This window comes from Gambusia affinis, linkage group LG13 (genome assembly GCF_019740435.1).
Source record: "Gambusia affinis linkage group LG13, SWU_Gaff_1.0, whole genome shotgun sequence".
In the NCBI taxonomy this organism is placed as follows: Eukaryota; Metazoa; Chordata; class Actinopteri; order Cyprinodontiformes; family Poeciliidae; genus Gambusia; species Gambusia affinis.
In genome coordinates this window covers 11,213,525-11,239,709 of record NC_057880.1, presented here as the reverse complement: position 1 = coordinate 11,239,709, position 26,185 = coordinate 11,213,525, and the positions used below count along the sequence as shown (strand labels likewise).

General features: G+C 41.0%; 2 protein-coding genes across 7 annotated transcripts in view; one reads left to right on the top strand and one right to left on the bottom strand.

Moving 5' to 3' along the window:
- ebf3b (EBF transcription factor 3b) overlaps window positions 1-2,249 on the top strand; it is an 88,292-nt gene extending 86,043 nt beyond the window's left edge. For 2 of the 4 annotated variants that reach the window (XM_044136494.1, XM_044136493.1), the window contains exons 14-16: window positions 97-282; window positions 737-904; window positions 2,123-2,249. In XM_044136494.1, coding sequence (XP_043992429.1) covers window positions 97-282; window positions 737-904; window positions 2,123-2,154 — 386 coding nt within the window. In that variant the 3' untranslated portion in view covers window positions 2,155-2,249. The remainder of the gene's footprint in view (window positions 1-96; window positions 283-736; window positions 905-2,122) is intronic. The other 2 variants (XM_044136496.1, XM_044136495.1) reach the window with 1 other exon arrangement.
- Window positions 1-26,185, bottom strand: part of mgmt (O-6-methylguanine-DNA methyltransferase) — a 101,587-nt gene that overhangs the window by 59,798 nt on the left and 15,604 nt on the right. For 2 of the 3 annotated variants that reach the window (XM_044136499.1, XM_044136497.1), the window contains exons 3-5: window positions 25,126-25,286; window positions 18,803-18,942; window positions 15,253-15,626 (exon numbers count right to left, since the gene is read on the bottom strand). In XM_044136499.1, the coding sequence (XP_043992434.1) occupies window positions 15,498-15,626; window positions 18,803-18,942; window positions 25,126-25,286 (430 nt within the window). In that variant the 3' untranslated portion in view covers window positions 15,253-15,497. Of the gene's footprint in view, window positions 1-15,252; window positions 15,627-18,802; window positions 18,943-25,125; window positions 25,287-26,185 lie in introns of those variants that run through there. The other variant, XM_044136500.1, reaches the window with a different exon arrangement.

Sequence of the window (26,185 nt, the reverse complement as noted above, 5' to 3'; positions counted from 1 at the left end):
CATTTCCACTGCCATTTCCTTTCAATCACCGGACAATCCCTCAGAAAGAAAGGAATGAATGAATGTGCTTGTGTTTCTTCCATTTGTGTTATCCAGTTGGCTACAGCCGGAACACCAGCAGCGTGTCCCCCAGGGGCTACATCTCCAGCAGCACCCCACAGCAGTCGAGCTACAACACAGTCAGCAACAGCATGAACGGCTACGGCAATGCCGGCATGAACCTGGGCGTGCCAAGCTCCCCGGGGTTCCTCAACGGATCCTCTGCCAACTCCCCATATGGAAGTAAGTAGCTTGCCACTCTTGCATGCTGTAGTAGCACTAAGTTGCTGCTGATTTAATTCCAGCTCCTGCATTCATTCACACCTCTACGAGGCGTTTCTGAAAGGAAAAGGGGTGCGGGGGGTGAGCGCATTGTTGATGGTGAGAATATGTAAGTGTTCATTCACAAAAGCTTGTTTAGTTTCAGGACTTTAGGGAGCACACATGTGGCTTAGAATTGTGGAAATATTAGGTTTACTTCGCCACACGCCACCTGTATTTGTTCAGCCGGACCAAAATGTTGATCATAGGGGCCTGTGAGTACTGATCATGTGTCCCCCACCCCAACCCCGCCCTCCCTGACAGTAACTCTACCCCAGCCTTACCTTAACTGCCCTCTCCCCTCTCAAGCACTACTCACAGCACGTTCTCACTCTCGCCCTCCCTCCTTCCCTTGCCCTCCCTGTCGTCTCCGCAGTTAAACAAAAGAGCGCCTTCGCCCCTGTGGTCCGACCCCAGGCCTCCCCACCCCCCTCCTGCACCAGCGCCAACGGCAACGGACTGCAAGGTGAGCCCCCCTCACCCCCTCATCCCTTCCCTACGGACTACTGGTCAGATACCGCTGCTCAGGCCTCTGTCCGGTTTGGTGAGGGATTAATCATTACAAATATATGCATTTTGACAGGCCAATTTACACCTTTCAGTTCACATTCAGGCACACACTCTTGCATAGAGCATGCCCACACACACACACCCGCACACACGCAAACAAGACAGCGCAGGTCTGAAAGTGACAGTGCAAATGTTTATGCATACATGCATCCTCGTTGCCCTTACATACAAATGATCCGCTCCGATGTCGCAGGACAAGACCTTCGGCGAATTGTTTTAGTAATTATGTTTATTAGGTTTTGTGCGTGTGTCATGACCAACATGATTGCATTGAAAACAAGCTTAGCTGTAGCGCGTGCCCCAAGATTAATAACATTGGGCTTAATGAAGTGGGAAATTAAAGTTCATCTTGCTACACGTTCATACTTATTAATACATGTTGTGCAGAAATTAATGAGCAATGCCTTGCCATCATCTGCGCTGGCAAACTTAAAAGCATTTCAACCATGACTCTACAAATATACTGCGAGCAATACACTAATACATCATCCTAGCACTTCACTAGTTGCCTAATTGTTAAAACATGTGAAAATACTGAATATATAAACTCTTAGGGCGAGCTACAGTTGCTAATGATATCCAAAGCAGATGGTCTTAGCGCAATAACAGGGAGCTACTTTTGATCTTGCCTAATCTCTATTGGATAATGACGTGAAGGCAAAACTTGAGTCGATGATAAAGAGACGGAGGGGGGGCAGAAAGGAAGGAAGTCGCAGAAATGAATCCGAGTGGGAGACTGAGCCGAGTTGCGGCATTGAGGGAAACGACCGTGTTGTTGCTCCGTCGCCACCACAGCCGGCTCTCCTGGGAGTCTGGGCCACTGTTTGCCATTACCCCGACGGCAGGAGAAATATCACACATAGCAGGAGCGGCGTGCTGAGAGCTGAAATGTCAGAGCAGGAGGGAGGTTAGGGGAACGTACGGCGACGAGGGCCGGCGGACACAGCAAACACTCGCAGGCACATGCGCAAACAGGCACATTTAAAGGCTTACATCCACGCACTTGTGCAGCATCAGGTGGCTGGACTCCGAACAAGCACGCACCGACACACACACTGCACACATGCATCCACTCATTTTATTTTATTTTTTTTTTTTTCAGTTTTGATCAATTTTTAGATCAATAAAGCCAAATCTGCTGTAGCCAATCCAACTAATCTGCTCTCTTCTTCTTTCTTTATCCCCCCCTCAGCCATGTCCGGCCTGGTTGTCCCTCCAATGTAAATGCACTTTTGTCATCTCGAGCACCAGTCGACACACTACCACTTCACAGGACACTCCCCTTTGTCCCCGTACCCCTCTTCTTTCCAAGCACACTGCAAAATGCTGGTGTAATGTATAGTCAACTGCTCGTTCTGAAGAAACAAAAATAAAAATATAGATTCCCCCCCACCCTCCTTTTCAATGACTTTCAGAACCTGCAAAAAAAAAAAAAAGGATTTAACAAGAACATTTTTTTTTTTTTTTTTTCTGTGGGATTTTATTTTTCTTTACCCTCCCTAACCCACAATTTTATCAACCTTTGAAGAGAAACGGACGCGGGATGATGAAGGATTTATTTTGTATACCTGTCGAGTTGAGCTTCAGCCTCGGACAGCCACTCAGTACTGGAAGGGACTCTGTGGACTCACCATCTGGTTGTAAAGTAAAAACACTGATGTACAGTCCATTTGCCAACAAACTTGTTTGCCTCAGTTTTTTTTTTTCTTTCTTTCTTTTTTTTGTGTTTCAACTCTCTTTTAATAGATTCACAACAGTTGTGCGTCTTTATAATGTGACTTTTGTATTTTTATGTGTGAGAAAACTACACAGGGGCCAAGACAGTTTGAATTTCAACTGGAAAAATATATGAAATATATAATTTAGCAAAAACCGGTCATAAAAGTACAATAAATATGAAGTAAAAACAGGATTTCTTTTTTGGGGGGGGAGGAGGTCGTGGGGTGGGGAGGGGGGTGGTGATGGGTGGGTGATGTATCATGTTTCATTCCTGCATTTTAACTTAAATTTTGTAATTTATTGTAGCTAGAAATCATCTTCAAAAGTGAAAAAAAAAATAATAATAATCCTCCGCGTCAACAAGCACACTGATGTGTACAAAAACACTACTCTGTTGATGAATATGATGTACTTCCACGTCTAGAGCTTCCTTTTAAGCAAGTGTGTTTTGCCATGTTTTTTCAACTTTTTTGCTAGCACTGTATATTAATGCATTCCTAGGCTACTGTGAAGTCTGTTTCTTGTTGATGAGGAGCAGTCTCCTTTTGGCTCCAACTCCCTTATGTGTTTTATATGTGGTTTAAAAAAAAAAAATTGTAGACTATTGTGATATTGCCAAACTTGTGCTAAATATTTATACATCTGTCTTTTTCATGTTCTTTTAGATCAACAAAAAAATGTTTAAAAACAAAAAAATTAAAGCCCATTGAGAATGTAGGAATATAGTCGGTCATTGTCATTTTTCTGTTTAAACACACACTTGCGCTCACTGAAGGAAATTTTGTAACATATCAACTATAAATAATGTATTTATCTCTGAAATTTTGTATATTGCTTTTCATTATGTATGTATTAATCGTCATGCCCTTAATATAGTGATGCAGCACAGATAATTCAGCCAAGAACTGTTGCCTTCATTTGTTTTTCTTTTTTGTATTTGATGAAATGCAATGTGCATATATTTCATGTGTATCCTCGAAACTTTTTTGTGTTACACCGTCGAGACTCTCTGTTCATTTTTTTTTTTTTTTTTTTTTTTTAAAAGGGAAGTCAAACTTCATTGTTTATTTTTATATTGATTTTAAATTATCTATACAGACCATTTTGGAGAAAACTTTGTTGGTTGTATTGTCAAATAAATTGTTTGTGACCCATATGATAGTTGTTAAGATCCAATAGAGACTAATGTGCATGAGGGACAACCTTGGAGATAAAAAAACACTCCATTTGTGGTTGTATTTTTATTTTTAATTTTTTTCCTGTTTTGTAGAATGTATAGAAGTCATTTTTACTCACCACTTAAGACTCTGCCACATAGCTTACATGTGTTTACAGGGAAGAAAATTTAAAAATGTCAGCATTTGGAATGGAAACAGAAATGACTAAGTGATGTTTTATTAAAATTTTCAGTAAAAAAAACACAATAGCCCCTCAACTGTGGACTTCTTCAGTTTTAAGCCCAGTTTGGATGGCAGATAAACTGACAATCAGGAACAAGGAAACAAACAAACACAAAAAACAACAACAACAACAACAACAAAAAACAAGAGAAAAGACGGTAGACAAAACCTGTGATTCATCTGTAAGATGTAGTATTTAGACATTGCTATGGAGATAACTGTTTGAACCTGTGGAAAAAGTGTAACATCCATAAAAAAGATGAAAACTGCTCTTTCCTCATATTCTTTCAGCGAAGCATTCTGAATTTGTTTCTGCTGGTCTCTGTGTGAGCACATCCTGCGTCTGTGGTGCTTCAAAGGTACATTGCAGTCATTCATAAACAGTGCAAGCTTTTTTTATTCAAAGCACCCCAAATGGGGCTCATTCAAATCCCTCATTTCATTGCATTAAGCCACCTAGTTAATAAAGAATCGATACATTGAAAGAGCAAGGTTATCCTTTGTCTATAAGGCCTGGTATCGTTTTGAACCTCTTATAGTTTGAGTGCTGAAAGGGGGGAATACAAGGGGGGGCGCTGTGAAATCTATACTCATCAAGTGGGTCAAACAGGAGGATAGAAGTGTTTGAGGGAAGAACAGTGGTTCTCCTTAAAAACAACTGAGCATCTTATCTGGCATCCTGAGTGCTCGCGGAGCGCAGGTCACAAAATGTCAATTTCTCATCAAGGCGCCATTGTCCGAGGCCACGTCTGCCTTTAATGCACAATTAAATGACAGCAACCCGAGTGGCAATCAGCATATCAGCGGCTTATTACGCCAGCCGGCGTGCGCCGATCTCGGCGGTGCAGGAGATCCACCAGGAGCTGCTGATAGTGCAAAGGACAGACACACCGAAAGCAGCAATTTCATTTTCTGCAGGCTTCAAATAATTTCCCTGATAACCCGGTGCATCTGATAACAACGTGCACACAACTGTCTCCCTGCGTTATCTGGGTCGGATACACAAGTTTCGATCCATCACGTTGAATTCTGCTTTGTGGTTTTTTGTTTTTTTTTGTTTTGTCTTGTTTTTGGGGGGGAGAGTAGGGGTTAAAAAACAAACAAACAGGCAAACTCGATAATAATCAATGCAGTAAAGTAGATGCACAAAACATGAATTGGGATTGCTGAAGAGAAGCTCTGTTAAATTATGTTAGGCAGTTAATTACGTACCTGCTGTAAATAACTCCATTAACATCTTTATCTGTGTAAAACCAGATTAGCAGGGACTGCATTATATTTGAGGGTTGTTTAAAGGGAAGCTGTTGATTAGTTACTTGGAGAACAAAGCTACCTGTCTGAGACAAAAGCAAACATACTCTAACCATTTTTACAGATTTTTATGTTGTGCTATTTTATTTGCAATAAGTGTCGCTACTGACAGCTAACAAACGTCCTTTAGATTTATTACAAAATATATATTTGGAATAATTTAGCTCGGCAACAATCATAGTGAATTCAGAGTCTATTTTGGAAAATGATTTTTTTCTCGTGATGTAAGGTGTCTCCAGTTTAAACAACTACCGGTATTCAAGATAAAATTGTTTAAAAAGCAAAAAGAGTACAAATAAACAGGGTTTATACAAACCCTATTTTATTTATTTTTACCCTGCCTTACTGTTCTTTGAGGTCGTTACTGAGTTTGGAAAAACCTGACATGTTCTCAGTCCATGTTTCACTCAGGAAGGTCACTGGTGGCTCACCGCCTCCAACCTTTATTTCCTTTGTAAATAATCACTTTCTAACCACCTAATAAAATGTGATGATGAAATGCAATTTGCCTTAACCACTAACATGCTTTTGACATTGGACACTAGTTTGGGTTTTGCCACTCTTCTATTACTCTTTAAGCTCTGGGATCATCCAACCTCGATTTACACCAGAAAAAAAAAAAAAAATGCCAAGAATTATCTACTGTAGGCTACATATCAATTCCTTATAACAATTTAACTAAACCTCTTTTTAAAGACTAAAATCAGAGGGTAAAAAAACCTAATGTACATATAAAAAATGACAAGTTAGCTCAGTTGCTGGGTGCTTTAAAAGCTCTGAAGCCTTCCAGGCAGGCTGGAGGTATAGTATATATAGTCTCAGCAGGTTTCTTTGTACCCAACAAACAACCACTAGCTCTGCCACACCATTCAATCATCGTGAGAGCCTCTTTTATTGGAGAACTCTAATGGCCACCCTCCACCATGATCTTAATGTGTGCATTAAATATTTATAAATCCTGGGTCAATAATGCCCCATAACCAGAGCCTGACAGACCCCCACCGAACCATGTGGCTGCCTTGCTCTCAAACAGAGGCATGGGGTCACGGGGTCACACAATCAAAAGAAAGCGAAGCTTACCGCATCCATATGTTGCCACTCTTATCAAGACTTTCCTCCGTACTGGTTATCTGTCAAAGGAAAGAAATATTGAAAGCAATATCGATCTTAACTAGCCTTGTGTTGCCGAGGGCCACTCTTCAAACATCTGCTCGTGTATTGTTATATTTCAAAAAAAAAAAAAAAAAAAAAAGGGGGAGTAGAGAGAAAAGAAAAAGTCGTCTCAGTAATAAAAGCCCAAGCTGTAAAATTGAACATCTCTGTGTGACGCAGGTACCCTGAGCATGACTAATGACCACGTTATTAAGAAGCATCGCCGGAGGTTTTTAAAGTTTCAAATATTTTTTCACCACTGTCGGGTTAATTACGCAACCTGGCATCTACACGGGTGACTCGCTTGTTTGTTTTTTGTTGTTGTTGTTTTTTTTTTTTGTTGTTTTTTTTTAATGCGACCACATCCAGGCTGTGCGCTCCTGAGCTGTTCAGGTGAAAGATTGTGCTCCGGTGATAGCGAGGCACAAAAGAGCGACCGGACAATGAGCCAGTCAATGGAGAGCTTCAGTTGAAAGCGCCACAATGGCCGTGCATGCTGGGAATTGGGCTGGATGATATAAAGGAATGAAACCTTCATTGAGGCCATGGAGGACAAGCATTCAGAAAAGAGGGTTTTGTTTGCTCTTTATCAACCTGCGCTTTCCCATGAGAAAAAACAATTCAAACTGACCTTAAAAAGAGAATATCTATTACCCTGTGCATCTTCTCCCTATGTAAGTTGTATACTTAGAGGCGTTTGCATTCATGCTTGGGGGGCATTATGTTGCTCAATATCAAGACAGGTCATAAAACTAGGAGGTGGACGACGGTTTATCTTCTCTGCGTGGTGGGCAATGCCGAGGAGTACTTTTTAAGGATTTGCTCTTTGACAGAGGGGATTTGTTTTAACCGCTGAGTGCAAAAAAAAAAAAAAAAGGTGGCTGCGACTCTCCTGTAGCTTATGCACAAGACAGAGAGTCATAAAAGCTGTACGAACCAAGACCATAACTTAAAAATGAAGCAAATCTGACCTTTTTGAACAATTCAGTATTTGAATCAAAATAAGACATGCCCTCCCCACCCTCCTCTCTCCCGGTCCCTTTTTTTTTTTTTAAACAGTCCTACATTAGAGCAGCCTCCTGTCTGTGATTCTGTACATCAGATAAGACACCGCTCCCCTGTTGCTGTACTCTGGGAGTGAGCTTTGTAAGGAAAACTTGTGAAAAGTGGAAATCTTTTCGATCCTTGCAAAGATTTCCACTTCACTCGCTGCAGCCGAGAAGCAGGAGCAAAATATCCCAGTGCTTCGGCGTCCATTAAACTTGTATTCACATGTCATTTGATACTTCATCAATGTTTCAGGGCATTTCAAACCAGGAAAAGAAAAGCCAGATTTACCCCTTGATGCAAATAAAACGTTCACCATATTTTCCCTGCACAGTGCCCTGCAAAACTATAAATTTACACATTTTGTAATGTGATATAAACTGAACCTCATGTCTTTAATTGGGATTTATGTGATAAACCAACATAGAGTTGGTTGAAAGGATTATTATTTGTTTTATTTTTTTACAAATAATAATAAAACACAATATGTATTTGAAATCAATCTGTCCCTCAACTCTGACCAGCTTCCCTAGAAAAGCTGCAGAAAACCTTCCCTACAGCATGATACTCCCACCATGTTTCACCATGGAGATAGTAGTACCTGAGCTACAATATTCTGCAGTTTTGCAGTTCTTCCATACTCTCTCCATTACAAGTTTACTGACTGGACAGTACTCTGTAACATGGTCAAGGCTCTGTGGATTGTTTTACAACCTTCCTGCATTAAAAGTCTCTACAACTTTGTCAAATGTTTTCTAACGCTATGTTTTCCAACTCCAGTCCTGAAGGCGCACTGCCTTCCATGTTTTTTTTTAGCTGGATTCATCATAGTTCAAAATGCAACCAGGTAAAATTATTTACTGAAATGACTTACATGACTTTAGAGGGCAGTTTGTAAAGGGGATGGAGTATCTATTCACAGAAAACCTTTACATACTTTTATTTTGCACAACTATTAGAATCTTGTACATCATGCGCCTTCCACTTCTCTATTACATTACACCGACCCATCACAAGATTTAAAAAAGACAAAACACACACACACACATATTGGAGTTTATGGTTGTAACATGACAAAATGTGAAAAAGCTCAAGGGTATTAATACTTTTGCAAGGGACTGTATATGAACTTCGCTAAGCCTACAAATTACAGTGTGTGGATTTCTTGGCACAGGCATGCAGGGCTGCAGTGATAAAATAATATCACTTGAACTGTATTTTCTGCCACAGTCTCCAGCATATAGAGCTCCTTTCATACTAGTCCTGTGTAGTGCTTTGTCCAGTATAGTTCTGGATATGATATCATCTATTAATAATGTATTGGCAATGGATTACATAAAAAGGGAGCAGAAATAACATCCAATATTCATGCCCCCTGAGCTCGAGTGTGTCCAATCCGTTTGGCCCATAAAACCTTAGCCCCATTTCCATATCCGCTGTGGGTCACAACAGGTCTGCCGCACAAAGGCTCACAGAAAAGCTCAACTCAGGAAGAGGGCAGTAAAAATTGGGTGGATTTCTGAACCCTTATGAAACAGCCCTCCTTTGAGAAAAAAAAAAAAAAGAGTGAAAAAGTGAAAAAGCCCTTTTCCGATTTCAGCGCCTGTGAAAAACCTGTTACAGTGTTTCCCTCTTTAATTGTGCCACTTGAGAAATTGACGTGCCTCTGAAACATGGCATGAATCTCGCAGTTATTGCAGTCCCCTTGGCAGGGAATGTTGATACAACATCTGCATGCTATAGAAAGTAATGGAAGTAGCAGAGGTGGCAGCTGCAACTCTACAGGAAGTGTGCCATTTTCAGGCAGCGCTGCTGTGAGAACCACTAACTGCCAGCCTGGTCGTGCAGGCAGCTCTGATTGCCAGGACACTATGACAAACACGCAGGGGCTGGGAGTGTTGCATCCTGGGGGATGACAGCTTCTGTTTGATTGTCAATAAGGCTCATTAGCAGAAAAAATGGAGAATGCGGAAAGAGATTAAATGACTTGCAACAGGGTCCCCCTCATGTTTCATTACAGTGGATTTATCAGACCCTTTATTTCATCAATACCAGGGAAAAAAACAAGGAAGTGGAAGGACTGCTGCAGAATCCAATTTTGTACATTTCTATACATACCTGATAAAGTGCGAGCCGTTTTATTGAATTCAGCACCACCTAACTCAAAAAAAGAGAGAAAAAAACCCTCTCCAGTGCAACTCCTGTCTTAAGACCAAACGACGGATGTTTCCCTCCATCTTAGGGAGGGACGGCCAACAAAGCAGCGTGTAAGGGCCTTTCCCTGAAGAGTCCTTGTCACGCCGCGCCAAACCTCTGTGATTATCGTTGTTTTTGCAGAGAGTGTCCACGCCTGCCAATACCGCTGTTCCATAAATGAATTTGGCCCCTCGTCAACGAATTACCTAACACGCAGAACTGTGTATGTGTCACATCCAATTCCAACTCACCGGCTTTGGCGGTGTGTGTCAGCTGGAGGACTTAATCATCAATCGTCAATCATAATAAGCGAAACGCATTGATAGGAGTTGTGTTTTTTTTTCCCCCCCTCCTCTTTTTCCTTTCCGACGCCGTTAAAGTGTAAAGGGAGAAGTTAAAAACGACCTTGTTAAAATGGGACCACCATTTATATTCCTAATTTAGTGTATGGATTAATTAGTGTTGGCGACTGAGTGTATCAGTTTCCATGTGGCAGAGCTTTGGAGTGATCAAATCATTACTCTCTTTCATAAGGGAACTCTGGAGTGATTTCTATCAGACGCATGTTGATGTTTCTGCTCAGAACCAGCTTTGCACATATTTAGAACCGTGCTTTTAATTAATTCTTAATTGGACAGTTAATAAACAGGCCTTTTTAAGTATTAGGAGCCAATCTATAACCTCAATTTCACACCATGCAAAATTAATGCTATCAGGGTCTTTAAGGGACACATAGGACGTTTCAAGTGGGATACTGTCGAGATGTTATAAGTGGTTAATATCTTACCTGAGGTAGATAACTATCTAGTTAGCTAGCTAGTCTAAGGTAAGCCAACAGCAAAGTGGTCATTTTATGTTTAAAATAGTTATCCATATAAATAATGAAGCTTATGCGTTAGCTCTCAGGTTGAAGATAATCCTGAACATTTAAAACTGTTGCCTGCTTGTATTAGGGGGTTATTTACTATGTAATCAATTGTTAGTTAAGTGAAAAATGGATTCAGAAGGTGTTGAACTACCAGTGATCTCGATGAGTTAAAGGAACTAGCTCTTTGCATTTCCATTATCACAAGTTTTTGCCTGCAAGACCAGCCTTTTTAAAACACCAGAGTTAGTTTTCCAACTGAAAAAATAAGGTAAAAGCAATGAGCGTCAACATTTACAAAGTTGGATTAGCAATAGAAGAACACAAAACCATTGACTCTCATCTTCCCGATGTTGAGCTGATCTCTGTAAGGAAGTTGCAATGTGATATTCTCAGCCGGATCTTTAAAACTCATTTCTGACTGAGTTCTTAAACACTGTTCAGTTTTTAATATCGCCAGGTGGTGTTGGTAAAACCTGCTATAAAAGTGTTTAACCCCCCACTTTCTGGCGCTGGTAGAACAGAAACTGGATTGTGAAACATTTACAATCACATTATTGTTTAAAACAGCTTTAATAAATAAGGATGACGATTTTAGGAAACTTGTTTGCAGCCCAGTCCGGGTCATTTCAACATTTTATTCTGTCAGAGTAACCTTCTGATTTAAAAGTGGTATAAAGAGGAAAAACATTATATCATTTATTACCTCCATTTACCATGTAAATAATCATCAGCGTCTCTGTAACTAATCACCAAATGCAAACATGACAATTTACTCCAAATTTATATAATAGACTTCTCATGAATCACAATGTATTTTAAATCTGAAGTTGTTTTAAGTGGGTTTAAGTTCACTTAGGTCTCATGTTAGCCTGCAGGTCTAACTAATCTGGAAGACAAAAGCAGGACTATCAAGTACAGGTAAGATTTTAGCAGCTTATAACCTTTTAACAGAGTCTCACTTCAAAAAAAAAATAAAAAAATCCTTTTAATGCTGCCTCACATCCACATTACACACTTACTGGCACAGAATATCTTTTGCACGGGCCAGAGGAATCTGGCTCATATTTTCCTTCGGCCTGATCCATTGCACTCCTCTCTCCCGTCATATAGATCGGAGTCTGCAGGGGCCAGAGGCGCTGACAGAGCCCAGATGCTCCCAGTCTGTCTGGGGGACTGGGGAGACTGGTGCCATGGGGTCCTGGAGCCTCTGAAGTGCCGCCCCTCCATCAACATGACCAAGGCTAGACCTGCACTTTCTCCAGGCTGAGACACTCTCCTTACCACGCTGACAAGTGCGCTGCACAGTCGCAGATTGATATGTGCACACTCAAAGGTAATCGCTCTCACGTAATGTACGGCCATTCGTCAGCCGTTCCTAATCAGGGAGCCCAAAAACCCAATGCTTGGGTTCTCACTGACACAAGGTCGTATGCTGATACCACAAGGATTTTTTTTTTGTTTCCTCATTTAATCTTCAACTTGCTGCTGTAGAGATCAGTCTCTTTGTTCTCAAGAAACCAACATTAAAAAAAAGGAGGCACCATGCGAATCCTACGTCCTCCTGGTTTCTGTCTCAAAACAACAGACAAAGATCATTACAAGAGCATCAAAGTGTGCCATGTTTGAAACGCTGGTTCTCTTTGTAGTAGCGCTGGAGCATGGAGTGTGTTGGTATTAGACGCTGCTGTGGCAGCTGTCGTGGCTGGCTGTGTGGTGCCTCGGTGTTAGGGCCTCCGAGAGAAAGGCCGTCCCGGCAGACAGACACTGGGGGAGGAAACCCGATACGGCAGCCAAAAACCCGGTCCAATGTCTGTGTATCCAGCTATCTATCCCGATGTCTGTCTGTCTGAGTGTTAGAGGCTGCCTATCTGCATGCTGGATCCTCCTCTGGCTCCACAAGCACGACTGCGCTGCCTGTAGCTGAGCTTAAAACGCACCAGAAAGTTGCAGCTTTATATGTTTTAAGCGTGCAAACTTCTTCTAGAAGAATGGCTGTTTATGAAATCGGCAACGCGGCTGCGTCATTAATTCTGCAGGGCGGGGCCGTGGGAATTGGTGGTGGTGGTGGTGAGGGGGGACTTAGCGTCGGGACTTGTTCCAAAGGGGTTCAGGTCGTGATAACGGCAGAATTATGAGCCGACATGTATGAAGAGAAGGAGATGGAAGCGCAGAGTGTGTTTGTGTTTGATGTGGGGGCAGAAAATTGTTCTATAATGAGGAGGGGTGCCAGGATATGAGATGGGAAGCGGGGAGTTGGAGACAGGATATAAGTTATGAGAAGGAAACTAATGTTAGGAAATGCAGAGGGTGTTGTTGTTGTCTCTGCTGCAGCTTGTACGAGCCAGAATGTATCTTAGCTGCTATTGGGCTGTGATTAATACAGCCCGGCCAGGTCAGAACCCCGCACTGATGCTACGGATGCCACCAACCGTATCCCCGCTTTTTCAGGGGCTCAAATAAGAGTGTGTCGCTTGTGTGCGTGTGTGTGTGAGAAAGAGAGAGATATAGAGAGAAACAGAGAGAGAGAGAGGGAAAACACGCACGCACGTGTGCGCGTGTGCGTTTGTGTGAGGGGGTTAATAAATGTTGAATCAAACGCCGCACGAGACACTCACACTCCTTAAGGGTTGCCCATTAGCGGTGTGTGGGTGCATGGGGAGTTTATCAGTGTCTGGGTGATTTATGAAGTCAGACTCAATATCATCCACTTCACCCACACACATATGGACATGCACATGTGCACACACACCAGCATGCATGGCCACATTCTCACGTACCCACATCCACAGCAGCCCCTGCGTGCCCGCACGTGCACTCCAGCAGTCTCTTTGTGAAACGGGAGGCAGGTATGAGGGCAAAATTAAAGGTTTCCCAGAGATTAACAGCGTGGATGAGCCTCTTTAAAACTACTTCTTTTTTTTATCTTTGAGCTTAAATTATAAAAAGGTGGTGAAAATCTGACAAAATAAGGCAAATATTGTTAGAACGCGTCTATTGGTAGGTTAAAATAAAATAAAAAAATGGTAAAATGGTAAAAAGTTGACAAATAATAATGTAATAATTGTTAGAGGGACTCTTTGGACAAATTACATTACCAATTACTGGCAGAATATTTGATGCTTTGATGCCGGACTTGTTTTAAAAACATCAACCGCTCAACTCTAAAGACTTCAGTTGCTTTTGGTTGCTAAATTCATGGCATTCCATAGGATTTACTTGGCCAGTAGCGAAAAAAAAAGGAGGGTGCTTACAGTGCACTTCAGAGTGCGCCTGGCTTAAATGGGACCCCTTGTGGCTGTGTCACAGCTCCCTTCGTTAGGGGGCTGACTGTAGCCTGTAGTCACCACAGGCATCATTAGCCCTCTGTGAAACCACAGACTGAGTCTCATTCTTCATCTGCCTGTCTGCTGCCTCAACATTTACGCTGCGATGCTGCTCCAATGGCAGAATAACTGAGTCCGGCGAGCTGCGGTGAGAGAGACAGCCGCGCGGAGCCTGCTGGATAAGAAGATTCAAAAATGCAGCAAAGTTCAAATATATTCAGCAGGCGGGCCACTCGAATTGGTTCTGTAAAGGTTAGAGCCGGGGTTATTTTTGGAGGGTGGATTATTAGGCTACCTGGGCTGAAGAGAAGAGGAATAACTATGAGCGAGTTAGGGTCACTTTGGAGCAGAAGACAGTGAGGTGAATCAGGAATTCAAACTGTAACTGTAACAACAGATCAATGGGAGGGAAAAAAAACAACAACAAAAAACACAGAAAGTAAAAGTTCAAGGCACATTCAGTTGAAACAACAGTTTTCTCTAAACACACGCATCACCGCATGCTCTCTTTTTTTTCCCCCCAGAAAGAAATAATAATTTATCCCACAGAGATTAAACGGGGTTGTGATGATAATAAAATAACACATAAACATTTAAATTACAGATTAAATGCACTGGATGAATTCAAGGTTGAAATGTTGATTTTCTGTTTCCCCGTTCTGTACTGCCCTCTAATGGAAAAGCCCACTCAGAAATAAAAGAAGGAGCTCTGACAAGTCAGACAGCGCGGGAAGAACAGACACACGGCATAATTAAAAACGAGCCGATCCGAGAGCAATTTATAAGAAACCGGCGCTGAAATTAAACAAAGTGAAATTGATGAAAAGAGCAGATTTGTCGTTTTGAAATGTGTTTATTTAAACATGTCGAAACGGAGGAAGAGTACAGTATATATAACACATGAGACATCTCTCCACTCTAGGTGGATTATAAGGCGAGAGCAAACAATGAGATCTAAATGAAGACAAAACAAATGCTTCACTACAAAGCTTTGTAGCCATAAAATTCGGAGCCTTTATCACTGGATGTCGAACAAAGCTTTCACTTGGCAGGAAATTAAAAAACCAACGAGAGGTACAAAGACTAATTCTGCTAAGGAAGGAAAAAAAAAAAAACAACAAAAAAAAAACAACAACAACAACAATGCAAGAGACATATTTTTAAGGGAATAATAATGCTTTAGAAAAACCATTCCAGCACTATCTGGCAAACGCAACGAGGACCCACGGGAGCATATGTTTGTAATTCCTACTGTTCTCTGTTTAAGTTATTTTTTGCAACAATCTAATTCTGCAACAATTCTGTATCGCATTAACGATGCAGCATCTCTATTCTTAGATTAAAAAAAAAAAAAAAAAAAAAAAAGAAAGAACTCTAGTGAGTGTTTCCAAGTAATTCCAGTTGTTCCACAGTTTGTGCCAAGATGCCTAACTTTATAGCCTTGTTTTGTGTTTAAAAAAAAAAACAACAACAAAAAAAACAACCCTGTGCGTGTGTGTGCTGTGCGTGTGTGCGCGCACTGAATGAAGGACAGTCGGGCTCTGTCATGCTTCAGCCTTCCCCTCTCTGCCTCTCATGGGTGAGCAGCCATTGTTTGAGATGGTCGCCCCTGCCGCTCATGTACGGCCCACTCTGTCCAGAGCTGGAAATGACTCGGTGACAAGGAATGAGTAGAGGAACCTGGCACAGACGGGCAGGGAGAAGTGTGACACTCTCAGGGAATAGACGTGCTTTTTGTTTTGTTTTGTTTTTCTCATACATTTCACAACACTTCCTCATGTCAAAGTAACTTTTCACAGCTGGATGTTGATTTTTCTTTAATCAGTAAATTTTTTTTTAGCTTGATTTATCATCAAAAAGAAGTTGCATAGATACATTTTTTTTATCTAGGAAATAGAAGGTAAATATATATATATATATATAAAAAAAAAGAGCAGATGACCACAGACTGCAGGTTTCCGGTCACAGTTTAGCATTTATAGTCCCGGCAAATCATTAATTTAAAAATTTTGATAGCAGGTGCGCATGATAAATTCAAGAATGCGTGACTTAAAAGCACACGACGTGCAGAGGATATGAACTACACCTTTCTGAGTTATTTTGCACTTTTCATGTTCTCTCGCTGCATAAAAAACAAAATGCCACACCGGATCTGTTTGGTTTGATCCTGTGCGAATCCACATTCAGGATGATGGCTCAGTCTTACGGTATAAATGTTTTTTTGTTTTTTTTCGTTTTTTTTTTTTTTACTCTTTAATAGTGAAAAGCAAAGAAGCAATCAAAAATTAATGGGCAAAAACACCAGCAGGATGAATATTCAATCGAGAGGGTGTCAACATTAAGATCTGATAACCCTGTGATCATTAAAAAGAGGAAGTCAGTGGAGCGTTTACTCTTGTTGCAGACGACTGCCAGGGGGGGTCCCGAGTTCTTTGTAAACTAAATGGCTGGAGAAAGATTAAACAAGCAAGCCTAAAACACTTCGATCATTGTGGATTCGGAACAAGAAAAGCGGTAACCGTCGGAGCGAACCGCTGGAATTGCCTCTTTCTTAAAAATATTCTAAATGATGTCCTCGTTTTGTTCGAGCTGCACGAACAGGAAAAAAACAAAGCAAAAAAAAAAAAACACATCCCAAACCACTGCTGCTCTCTGGCTGCATCCCCTCTAATTTAACAGAGCTGTGCGCCAAATGGATGGTTCCACTCTCGCTCCCTTCATACGAAAAGTTGGACAAGCAGTGTGTGTTTCGGTTAAAATCCATCATTAAACCCTCTTCCATATCAACAGCAATAAAACTTTCTGAGCCCCCAGATTAACCTTGCAGACAGAGAAATACTGCTCGACTATTCGGATCAATACTGTTCCCCGGGTTTGGAGGGAGAGCGGGGTACCCTCAAGGCCTTCGGATCTGCCTCTTCACATAGGGGGGAAAAAGAGCACTACGCCAGGCTTATCAATACTCAAATCCTGGTGAAGAAGTGCCACAGAGAGGCGAGGATCGATTGAGCACACTGAGCTTTTCACAGCTGAAGCCCGAGTGGAGCAGTGCTACTGACAAGTAATTGACACTGACAATCTGACTCTGGATCTGAATCAGGAGCTAAGGGCTCAGGCTCCCAGCCTCCCTGGCGAAAGGGAAGAAATGTCTGTAAAACATGAGGCTGAGCACTATTATACAGCTATATACCAGTATTGCCACTGGCTACTGAAAAGTGTAAAGTATATAGAGAATTTAATGCGGCGCATCAAGAGCCAAACTGTGCATTTTTATCCCTAATTCTGATAGGAAAAACTGCAGAGTTTTAAGTTTTATTTATTTTTTTCTTTCTGCAAATTTAAATTCCAAACCACAGCGGATGAAAAAACGGAGCATAAACACAATTTTTTTCGACGTGGAGTTTTATGGAACATATAAGGAGATAACACAAGAAGTGCTCTCTGCCTTCACCGAGCACACCGGTGGTGCCCACAGCACTACATGGGCAGAGTTAAACAGGCTTTGATCAAAGGGTCTGATCAAAAGAAGACACACCACTTGCCCTCTGGCCTTTCATTTTGTACACAGTGGATTTGTGGGTAAAACGATGCGGACCAGGTTTCCTACAAGAATCGGAGATTTGAGGGGTGAACGATACCAACAGGAGAGAGCAGGAACAAAAAGGTGTGGGCTTAAAAAAAAATAAATAAAAAATAAAACATTGTGCTGTAGGTAGTTTTCCTCCTCGGCTGCTCTCGGCGGGAGGTGCCGATTGCATATGACGGAACACACCTACGGTTTAAGATTCAATATCCTGGATTGCGGAAAACTTTTACACAACTGCTTTTGAGCAAATGGCATCTCAGCAGACGGCTGAAACAACAACAATGGGTCTGAGAATCAGTTAGTGTTAAGCTCGGGCTGGTTGAGGTTTCAAAGTCTGAAAAATGCAGAAATTGTCAAACATACCGCTCCTCTGGTTAAAAGCCTTTTTGATGGGATGCCAGAGAAACTGCTGGAGTGACCAGAGTTCTTTCCAGCTGCATTGACTAACACGCTGCTCCTCCCTCACCTGTTACTGTTTTCTGAAGGAAGGTCAGCTAGTACACTTTGTCCTTGTGTACCATGAAAACTAATTTGCCTGTTTGTAAATATTTTAAGTCATTAAAAAAAAACAAAAAAAAACATGAAAAGTGATTATGTGGAATTGAAAGGACCTCTGCTAATCACTCTTTGGAAAGCACCATTTATAAGTGCCATGTCTAATAGACCATTATTTTCAATGTTACTCTGTAGTACAGTCCATTAAAGATAATACTAAACTCAGCATTTAGTATAGATTTTAAATTTATACTTGTTCTTACATCTAACTATAGTAATAATTTAAAGGTGCTTTGTAGAAAGAATACAAAGGGGTTTGTTAAACAGTATTTTAAATAAAATTAGACACCTTTCATAAAATTAGAGAACTGTGTTAACAATGTAGATCACATATAAGAATGATTTAACTCCTGTGTTATTTTAATTTTTTACGGGTAAATGGCACCTTAAATATGGACTTAATAACTTTAAGCACTTAATTTTTTTATGTCTAAAGTGAAATTTTCAGCATAATCTTTCCTGGAAAATTTCTATGTCAAAAAATATATTATTAAATCCAGGTTTCTTTAATTATGAATATTTCATTTTAAATGGCTGCAAACGTCTATGTTTAACCTTCTGTACATTTTTAAGAAATAATTAACAAACCACTTTTTTTTATTATTCGTTCTGTTCACAATAGATAGTTTCATGATAAAAACCAATTTCTGTCCCTTTTGGCCTGAATAAATTAAGTAATGATGGAAGCCTGTCAATCAATGTCATCCACACTCACCGGATTCCTCCTCATGGCCCCTCCCACCGCCCGCACCGCTCTGGGGTTTCCCGCCATCTCGGCGAGGCGTTTATACGAGACCGTCTCTCCAAACTTCACGTCCCTCAGAAGTGCTTGCAGCACGCGGCTGGTGAAGGCGTCTTCACCACACGGCAGAGGACAGGGGAGAAAAGAAAGGGAAAAGAGAAGGTGAGATTAAATCTGGCAGAGATTTGATAAGACGAGGAAGCGTCGCACGCTGATGGGACTCTTTTCAACCAAAACAGAAAGTGGGAATATGCCCGATTAAAACACTTGCTGTATACCGGGATGTCTGTCTCTCTTTATTCCTTACAGCACTCATTAAAAACTAAATACGAAGAAGTCTCCCCTCTTTGACCTTAGAGCCAGTATTAACATGCTACACAAGCAGACGTGAGAAAATTATTCCTATGGCAGAAAAATCTAGGTTATGCTTCGGAAAGGTCACAGCTAAAATTAAAAAAGTTCGCTCCTTCATTTAAAAGGATTAAGAGGGGCCAAAAAGACTGCAAATCTGCTCCAGATTTTTAATAATAATAATTTGAATGTTGCAAAAACCATTTGTGGCAGTGGGATGACTTTGAGGTTAATCAGACCAATTTGTCCTTTTAATTGCTTTCTATTCAGAGTAGATTCATTATATCATCTTCACTTAAATGGCGGAATTCCTCAAATCATCCGCAGCTTAACCGACCATATTACCGGCTTTGATTTCATTAGCACTTTAGCAGCAGTATTATCTTTTTTTTTTTTTTTCTGGATTACCGGGCAGTGACTGAGAGGCATGTTTGTCTAGCTCCGATTGCTGAAGAAAGGGGAAAAGTATTTGAAGCGTCTCGAACGCTTGAGACACTGATGCACTCAGCTTGTGTAGCGAGTGGAAAAACACTTTTCTCTTTTCTTGCACACAGGACAAGAAGGGGAACAATAGTCTCGTTATCAAGACTGGGTGAAATTCGTCTAGTATACACATGTACTCCGCCATGAAAATTCAATTAGTGATCTCCCATTCTCTCTCATTTATATGGTCTAAGAGAGCACATGACAACTGATCTATGTGAAATCCCTCTAAATTGGCATTGTGTGAAAACATGTCACACCCCTGTCTCTCTTCTACAGAGCGAACATCCTTTGCTCCCCAGGCTCCCTTGCTACCTTATAGTCACTCTCTGCTACACAAAGCCACGCGAACAAGGCAATTTGCCTAAACTGGGGGGAATAAGTGTAAAACCTAAAGGGGATACGTTTGATTGATGCACACCCATGTGAGTTCTTTGTCTTGAACAAGGCCCGTAGGTACTGTTTAATAATTTTTCAGGTAATAATCACGCTGTCAACGAGATGACGGGCTCTTACGCAGACAGCCTTAATGTTGTGAGGAGATAAGATACACCCCCTAAAAAAAAAAAAAAAAAAAAAAAAAATTTTTCCTTTTTATGCTTTTCACTCTCCCTCCTGTAGCTCAGATTTGGCCTCGTGATGTCTGCGGTGAATACTGATATCGCTTTGTCACTGACGGGTAGACGAATGTCTGCCCAGAATGAGGTGACGACAAATCCCTGTTGATACTAACTTTTCTGGCAAACGAAACAAGGTCTGCGTCGCCCTGGAAACAGGTTACAACGCGCTTAATGTGTTTAAGAAAGTTCATTTTAAGACTTTTTAAGACCACTGTGATTTCAGTTTAATAACTGATCTGTATTATGAAAAATATCCTAGTTACAACTTATTTTTGATTTGTTAAACAGCTTAAAGAAATTTAACATGATACTGTCAACTAAAACTGTGCTTTTACACTTTGGCGACAGAACTAAATCACCTCCTCAAACTTTCTTAGTGATTGGTATCATTAACTACTAAGCAAGATATGAATATACACTTCCCTCTAAAAAAGGAGCTTGTAGTGGGTCTTAAATTTAAGGGACAATTAATTTTTTCACCAACTTCATTTTGCAGTCCAATCACAAAAGATCTGACATGTATGTGACAGTTTTGGAAAGTTTATAAAGTGTTAGATCCAGACAAATAAAAAGCTTCTGCAACCAACACAGTCTCTCCATCACTGTTGTTTCAATGCAACATCGTTGGAAAGGTTGGAAAAACCCATGCTTGTGAGTTTATTTCCACATATTGAACAAAATTCCACCACATTCCAATTTTGAAATGGATCTGGATTTTTTTTTTCCTTTGGGGAAGCTGTGGAATGTGATAAAATATTTTGTTTAATTATTGTTTTGTTTTATTGTGATGGGTTTTTTTTTCTGAAGGTTTGGAGTCTACATTGAAATTGAAATCAAAATGTGAATTTATTCTTTCCAACACCGCTAATTGTATCCCTTTATTATCATCAAACAATCTTTATTTTTAAAGGACTTTTCATGCAAAAAGTCTGCATGAACTATTTATTAGACAACAAGGAAATTACTTGGTTATAAAAACAAATGAGTCACCTATCAACCCCCCATCAACAACACACTAAACACATTCTTAAGGCGAGCCCATACACCTTGTAGATAGCAAGTTTTGTTACAGCATAATAACTAAACTACTCAGTAAATCAGAGAACAAACATATCCTACCACCTTACTTCTATCTTAAAAACCTTAAAGAAATCCTCTAACTAGTGATGTACCAATTTATTGGCCAGGAATATTGTGAATGTCTGAAAACTAAGAACTTGCACAATTTTAGTTTTGTAAGAACATCACCCTACGACATGCGCTTTGACACACTTTGGTCGGAGTTTAACCAAACATCAGTTGAAGGTTACAATATTTTTTACTTTGATGCAAAAAAAATGTATAATCTTGCAATTCTTTCTTTTTCAGCTTGTTTCAAAGCTACTCTAAGGAATTTTATTTGAAATATTTCTAGGATTAAAATAACATCGAAATTGGCAGATCGGATTTCGCAGAAAAGAGGGAACCCGCATGAAGCCAAGAAAAGCCTGACCGGTCCATCTCTGCTCCTAACACTTCTGCACGAATCCTGTTTCTCAGAGCAGGTCGGGCTGGAAAGCAAGTGTCTGTTCTTTCATCTGCAGATACAGAGGTTAAAGAACTTTGCCCTCATCAGTGTTTGTGACAGACACTTCATGCAGGTCGCCCAAGGTGACCAGCAGTGATTCAGAGAGCGGTCCCCCAGCCCCATACTTCATAAAGAGCCTAATACGGTGTGTCTGAGGTCAGGACCCTCTTTAGATCAGAGTGCAGTGATGTCAATTGTTTAAATAAAACTTGAGGGAAACCACTTACATGTTTACACGCGGCCCATAATCATGTCACAGGTCATTACCTGCAGTGAGGCCAGGTGATGGGGCTGCTGCGGAGGCGGAGACAGATTTACTCGGAGAAAAATCGAATGCATCTAGTGATTATGAGCATATTGACATATATGATTGATTTGCTCATAATTTTGTATACGAGAGCAATCTTGAGGAGGAAAAATAGAAAGCTGTAAACTGATTTCCATCAGCCCCGCTAATGACAGATTTGGAGAGACGACCTCCAGCTGACAGTCACCTCTTACATGCTTGTGAGAGAGCAAAAAGACAATAGTGGAAATGCAGCTACCTCATTATCCTTTGTGTCTAATGGGAGGGAAGACTTTGACTCCCAGTCAAAGTGTCTCTTGAGCCTTAAGGGATCCATACTTTTGAAGGCTGACGGGGTGCTGATGATTCTCTGATTATTCGATATTCTGAAAACGTTCATTTCCCTAATTCCTCTCCACATCACAGGGGCGAGTCCTGGTGAGTGTCTCATCTCGCCCTGCGCTGTGCACAGGGGGAGGTTCAGGCTCCTGCAGGAACACAGTCATTTGGGCTTTGAAGAGCGCCCTTCCCCCCACCCCCTGCCCCCCCCGCCTCCTCTTTGCCTGGCCCCCCTCCCAGCACATTCCCCGTGCCGCTTACCGAGACTAAGATCCTCTCGTCTGTTACATATGGATGTATAATTAATGAGATAAGAATATGCATCATTTTAAGAACCCACGTTGGCGTCTGTGGTTTTCTGAGGGAGCAAATGCGAGCACACACACACCCGCACACACGCACGCTGGAGCTAACTGAGCGTAACACGCGCATGCTCTCACCGTTCCTTTACCCCTGTTGGCCAAACTTCCGTGTGATGTTGTGCGTGACAGTCAGACGATATAGGGAACTGCGCCTTGAATCTCCTTTCATGTCACCTCTGTTTCTCAGGTATGCCGTGACAGCTAATATGAAAAGTGGCTTGTTTTGTCAGAAATGTGTAAATAAACATGGCAACACTTCAAGTGAAGGTCACAACTCAATATTACATGACAAGTGCTGCGAGAGCGCTGTCGCGTTCAGGTTCTCCCCAAAGATAACTGAGCAAACAAAAGTTGGTTGTCACAGATTGTAATGACCTGATTATACTTGTTTTCTTTTTATATCCCTTTCTTTCTTGGAGACTGGTGGCAACAGTATGAATTTTTAAAGGAGAAATTTATGCTCCATAAAGGCAAAATCAATTCATAAATTTTTTGAGCACACACACACACACACACAAAAAAATATATATATATTTATATATATATATATATGTGTGTGTATTTTTTTTTCTTTACCCTCAAAAGACAAATACTCCTGATGCACACATTTAACATTTTTCCACTAGTTTGGCCTCTAGTTCTGACTACTGAGAGACTAAACCTTGTATTTTACGGAGCCCCAAAACAAAAGACGAGTGGGGGGAAGAGGTGCAACACGGCACAATCACCTATTCAGATCAGGTACTAATGAAGAATTCCATCTATCCTGAAATTTAATTAAAACCCCAAAGACTTTCAGATGAGATGCGATTTGAAAGAGCCCGGGGCTGGTACACAAGCACTTGGTGGCGAAGGGAATCACACTGAAAGTTGATATCGTAATTGGTCCTGATGTATTTTCTGCATTGCCTTTGCGGGAGCGTGGGACTCATAGCTGTATACAGGGTCTCGACGGAGTACCTGCTCATTGAAAATGCCATCACTCAAGCACCGCAGATCTGCATGAAATTAGAGAGCAACTAAGGCCTGATTGCAGGGGAAGGGAGCCACAATTGTTAAATGCATATATTAGGGTTTTTCTTCTCCATGTATGTGTGCATGTGGGGCTAAGTGAGCTGGTCTGAAAATCCTTAAGTTAAAATATGATGAGCGCCTCAGTAAAATAACATTTAAAAAAAAGATTCTTAGTTGCTGTGAAAACAGCACTGACTTTTTATTTGATGTCTACATTTAGGTTTGTCATGTGATAAAATTATAGTGTCTTCAAAAAAAAAAAAAAAATCTCTTATTCATCTTTTTCTGTTACTTACTTTGCAAACACAAATACTCACTGAAAGAACAACAATTGTAAATGTAAAATACTATGTATGGTGAAAAACTAACACAGTGCACATCAACTGTAAATTCTTGCAGTGGCAGCATCATGCTGTGACATGCTTTTCATAAACAAGAAGAGTAACGCAATAAAACCTATTAGAGGCTGCAAACTGGACAATGACCCAAAACATATGTTAGAGATATGATGGGGAGGTTTAAATCAATCCATATTTATGTGTTAAAGTGGCTCAGAGTAAGTGAAGTCTCATTGAGAATCTGCAGCAACACCTGATTAATTATAAAAATTGTATTTATTGTTTTGACCAATGCACTGACTTTAATTTGATTTTTAAAAGTTTGTTAGGCAACAAAATCATTGTTTTTAAAAGCACCAGAGATAATTAATTCTTCATTTTTGTCCTTTAGCTTCTCCATCACTAACTCCACAAGCACAACTTCCCACTACAAGAACACTAATTGTCCAGTTTTCTGGGCCGCTTTCATTTTACACACCCTAAGTGACTGATCAAGCCAACAATAAGCTCATTCAAACTTTACCACCATTCACATGTTCTCATCTAAGAGAGAGAAAAAAAAAAAAGACAGAGAAAGAAAAAGAAAAGAAAGCTTCCTGTCTGAAAATGTCAAGAGTGGAATTCGATCAGTTTCAAAGAATGTGCCAAGAATCATGAAAAAGCTTGCCAAGACTAACACGCGTGGTAAGAGCTGCCACAGATTACTGAACCAAGTTACAGCTCTGTGTTCTGTTCTCTCTCTGCCGCTCACACACACACACACACACGCACGCCCACGCGCGCACACACACCACCCACTTTCCTCCACTCTCCCTCTCAGCCATAAAATACTTCATTATAACACAGTGAGCCAGTGAGTGTAAGTGATGTAACTGACAATTAAGAGTGAAAGCCTGATCCCAGTCACGGCTCTGCAAATATTTATCCATGACAGACCTCCTTGCAGGGCGGGGTGGTGAAAGGCAGGGAGCGGGAGACTCCCAGCGGTCTGCGGCTCGGTGAAGTACGCCTGGAGCCATTCAACGCAGCGCTGCATCTCGGGGCTCGTTTCTGCTGGGCTATCGGTGACCACGCAGCTCAGGGGGGCCTCGCTGCTCCTGGGAGGGATGTAAGGCAGGACAAGGGAAGTAAGATGGGGATCAGAGGAGCAATCATACCACCCCAGCTCTTGCTTGAACGGTGCTAAAAAAAGAAAAAAAAGTCACAGGAGTGCAGTAACACGCGACACAGATGGAAGATGGCATTATATGCAGAATAAAACTTAAGCTGTTAATTGAGACGTGCTTTAAATCTAAAGTTGCACACTGCCAAGGAAGTGTTAACACTATGTGAACTTTTTGTCACATTACAATAACAAACCTCTTGTGTGTTTTATTTGGATTTTGCACGACAGGTGAACACACAGTAGCATAGCAGTTTATAACTGTGAGGTTTTCTTTTTTTATTACAGATACAAATCTGAAAAGTGTGGTGTGAATTTGAATCAATTCCTCCTTGGATATGACACCCTACATCAATAATGGAGCCCAATTGTGTGTAACTTAATCACAGTTGTGCTCTAATGAATTGATGAATATCCAGCATAATGAAGACAAAGGGACACATGAGATAGGTCACCAATAAAGTCAAAAAAAAAAAAAATCTCAAGCTTTCAACATCTTTAAACAGCTCTGTTAAATCCATCATCTGAGTATGGCTCAACTGCAAACACATCAAAACATGGCGATCACAAAAACTGACAGTCTGGGTGAAATGGAGATTATTTAAAGAAGCAGCCAAGATTTCCACTGTAAGTCTGGAGGAGCTGCAATCATCCACCGCACAGGTGGGAGAATCTGTTGACTGGACAATTACAATGTGTATGCTCCAGAAATCCGTTTTTATAAAAGAATGGTGTGGAAAAAGAGCTGAAGACAGCTGTAATATGTCCTGTTTGGATCTCAGGGGCATCTCAATAAATCGGAATGCAGTGGAGCCCCACCTAAACACAGATGTT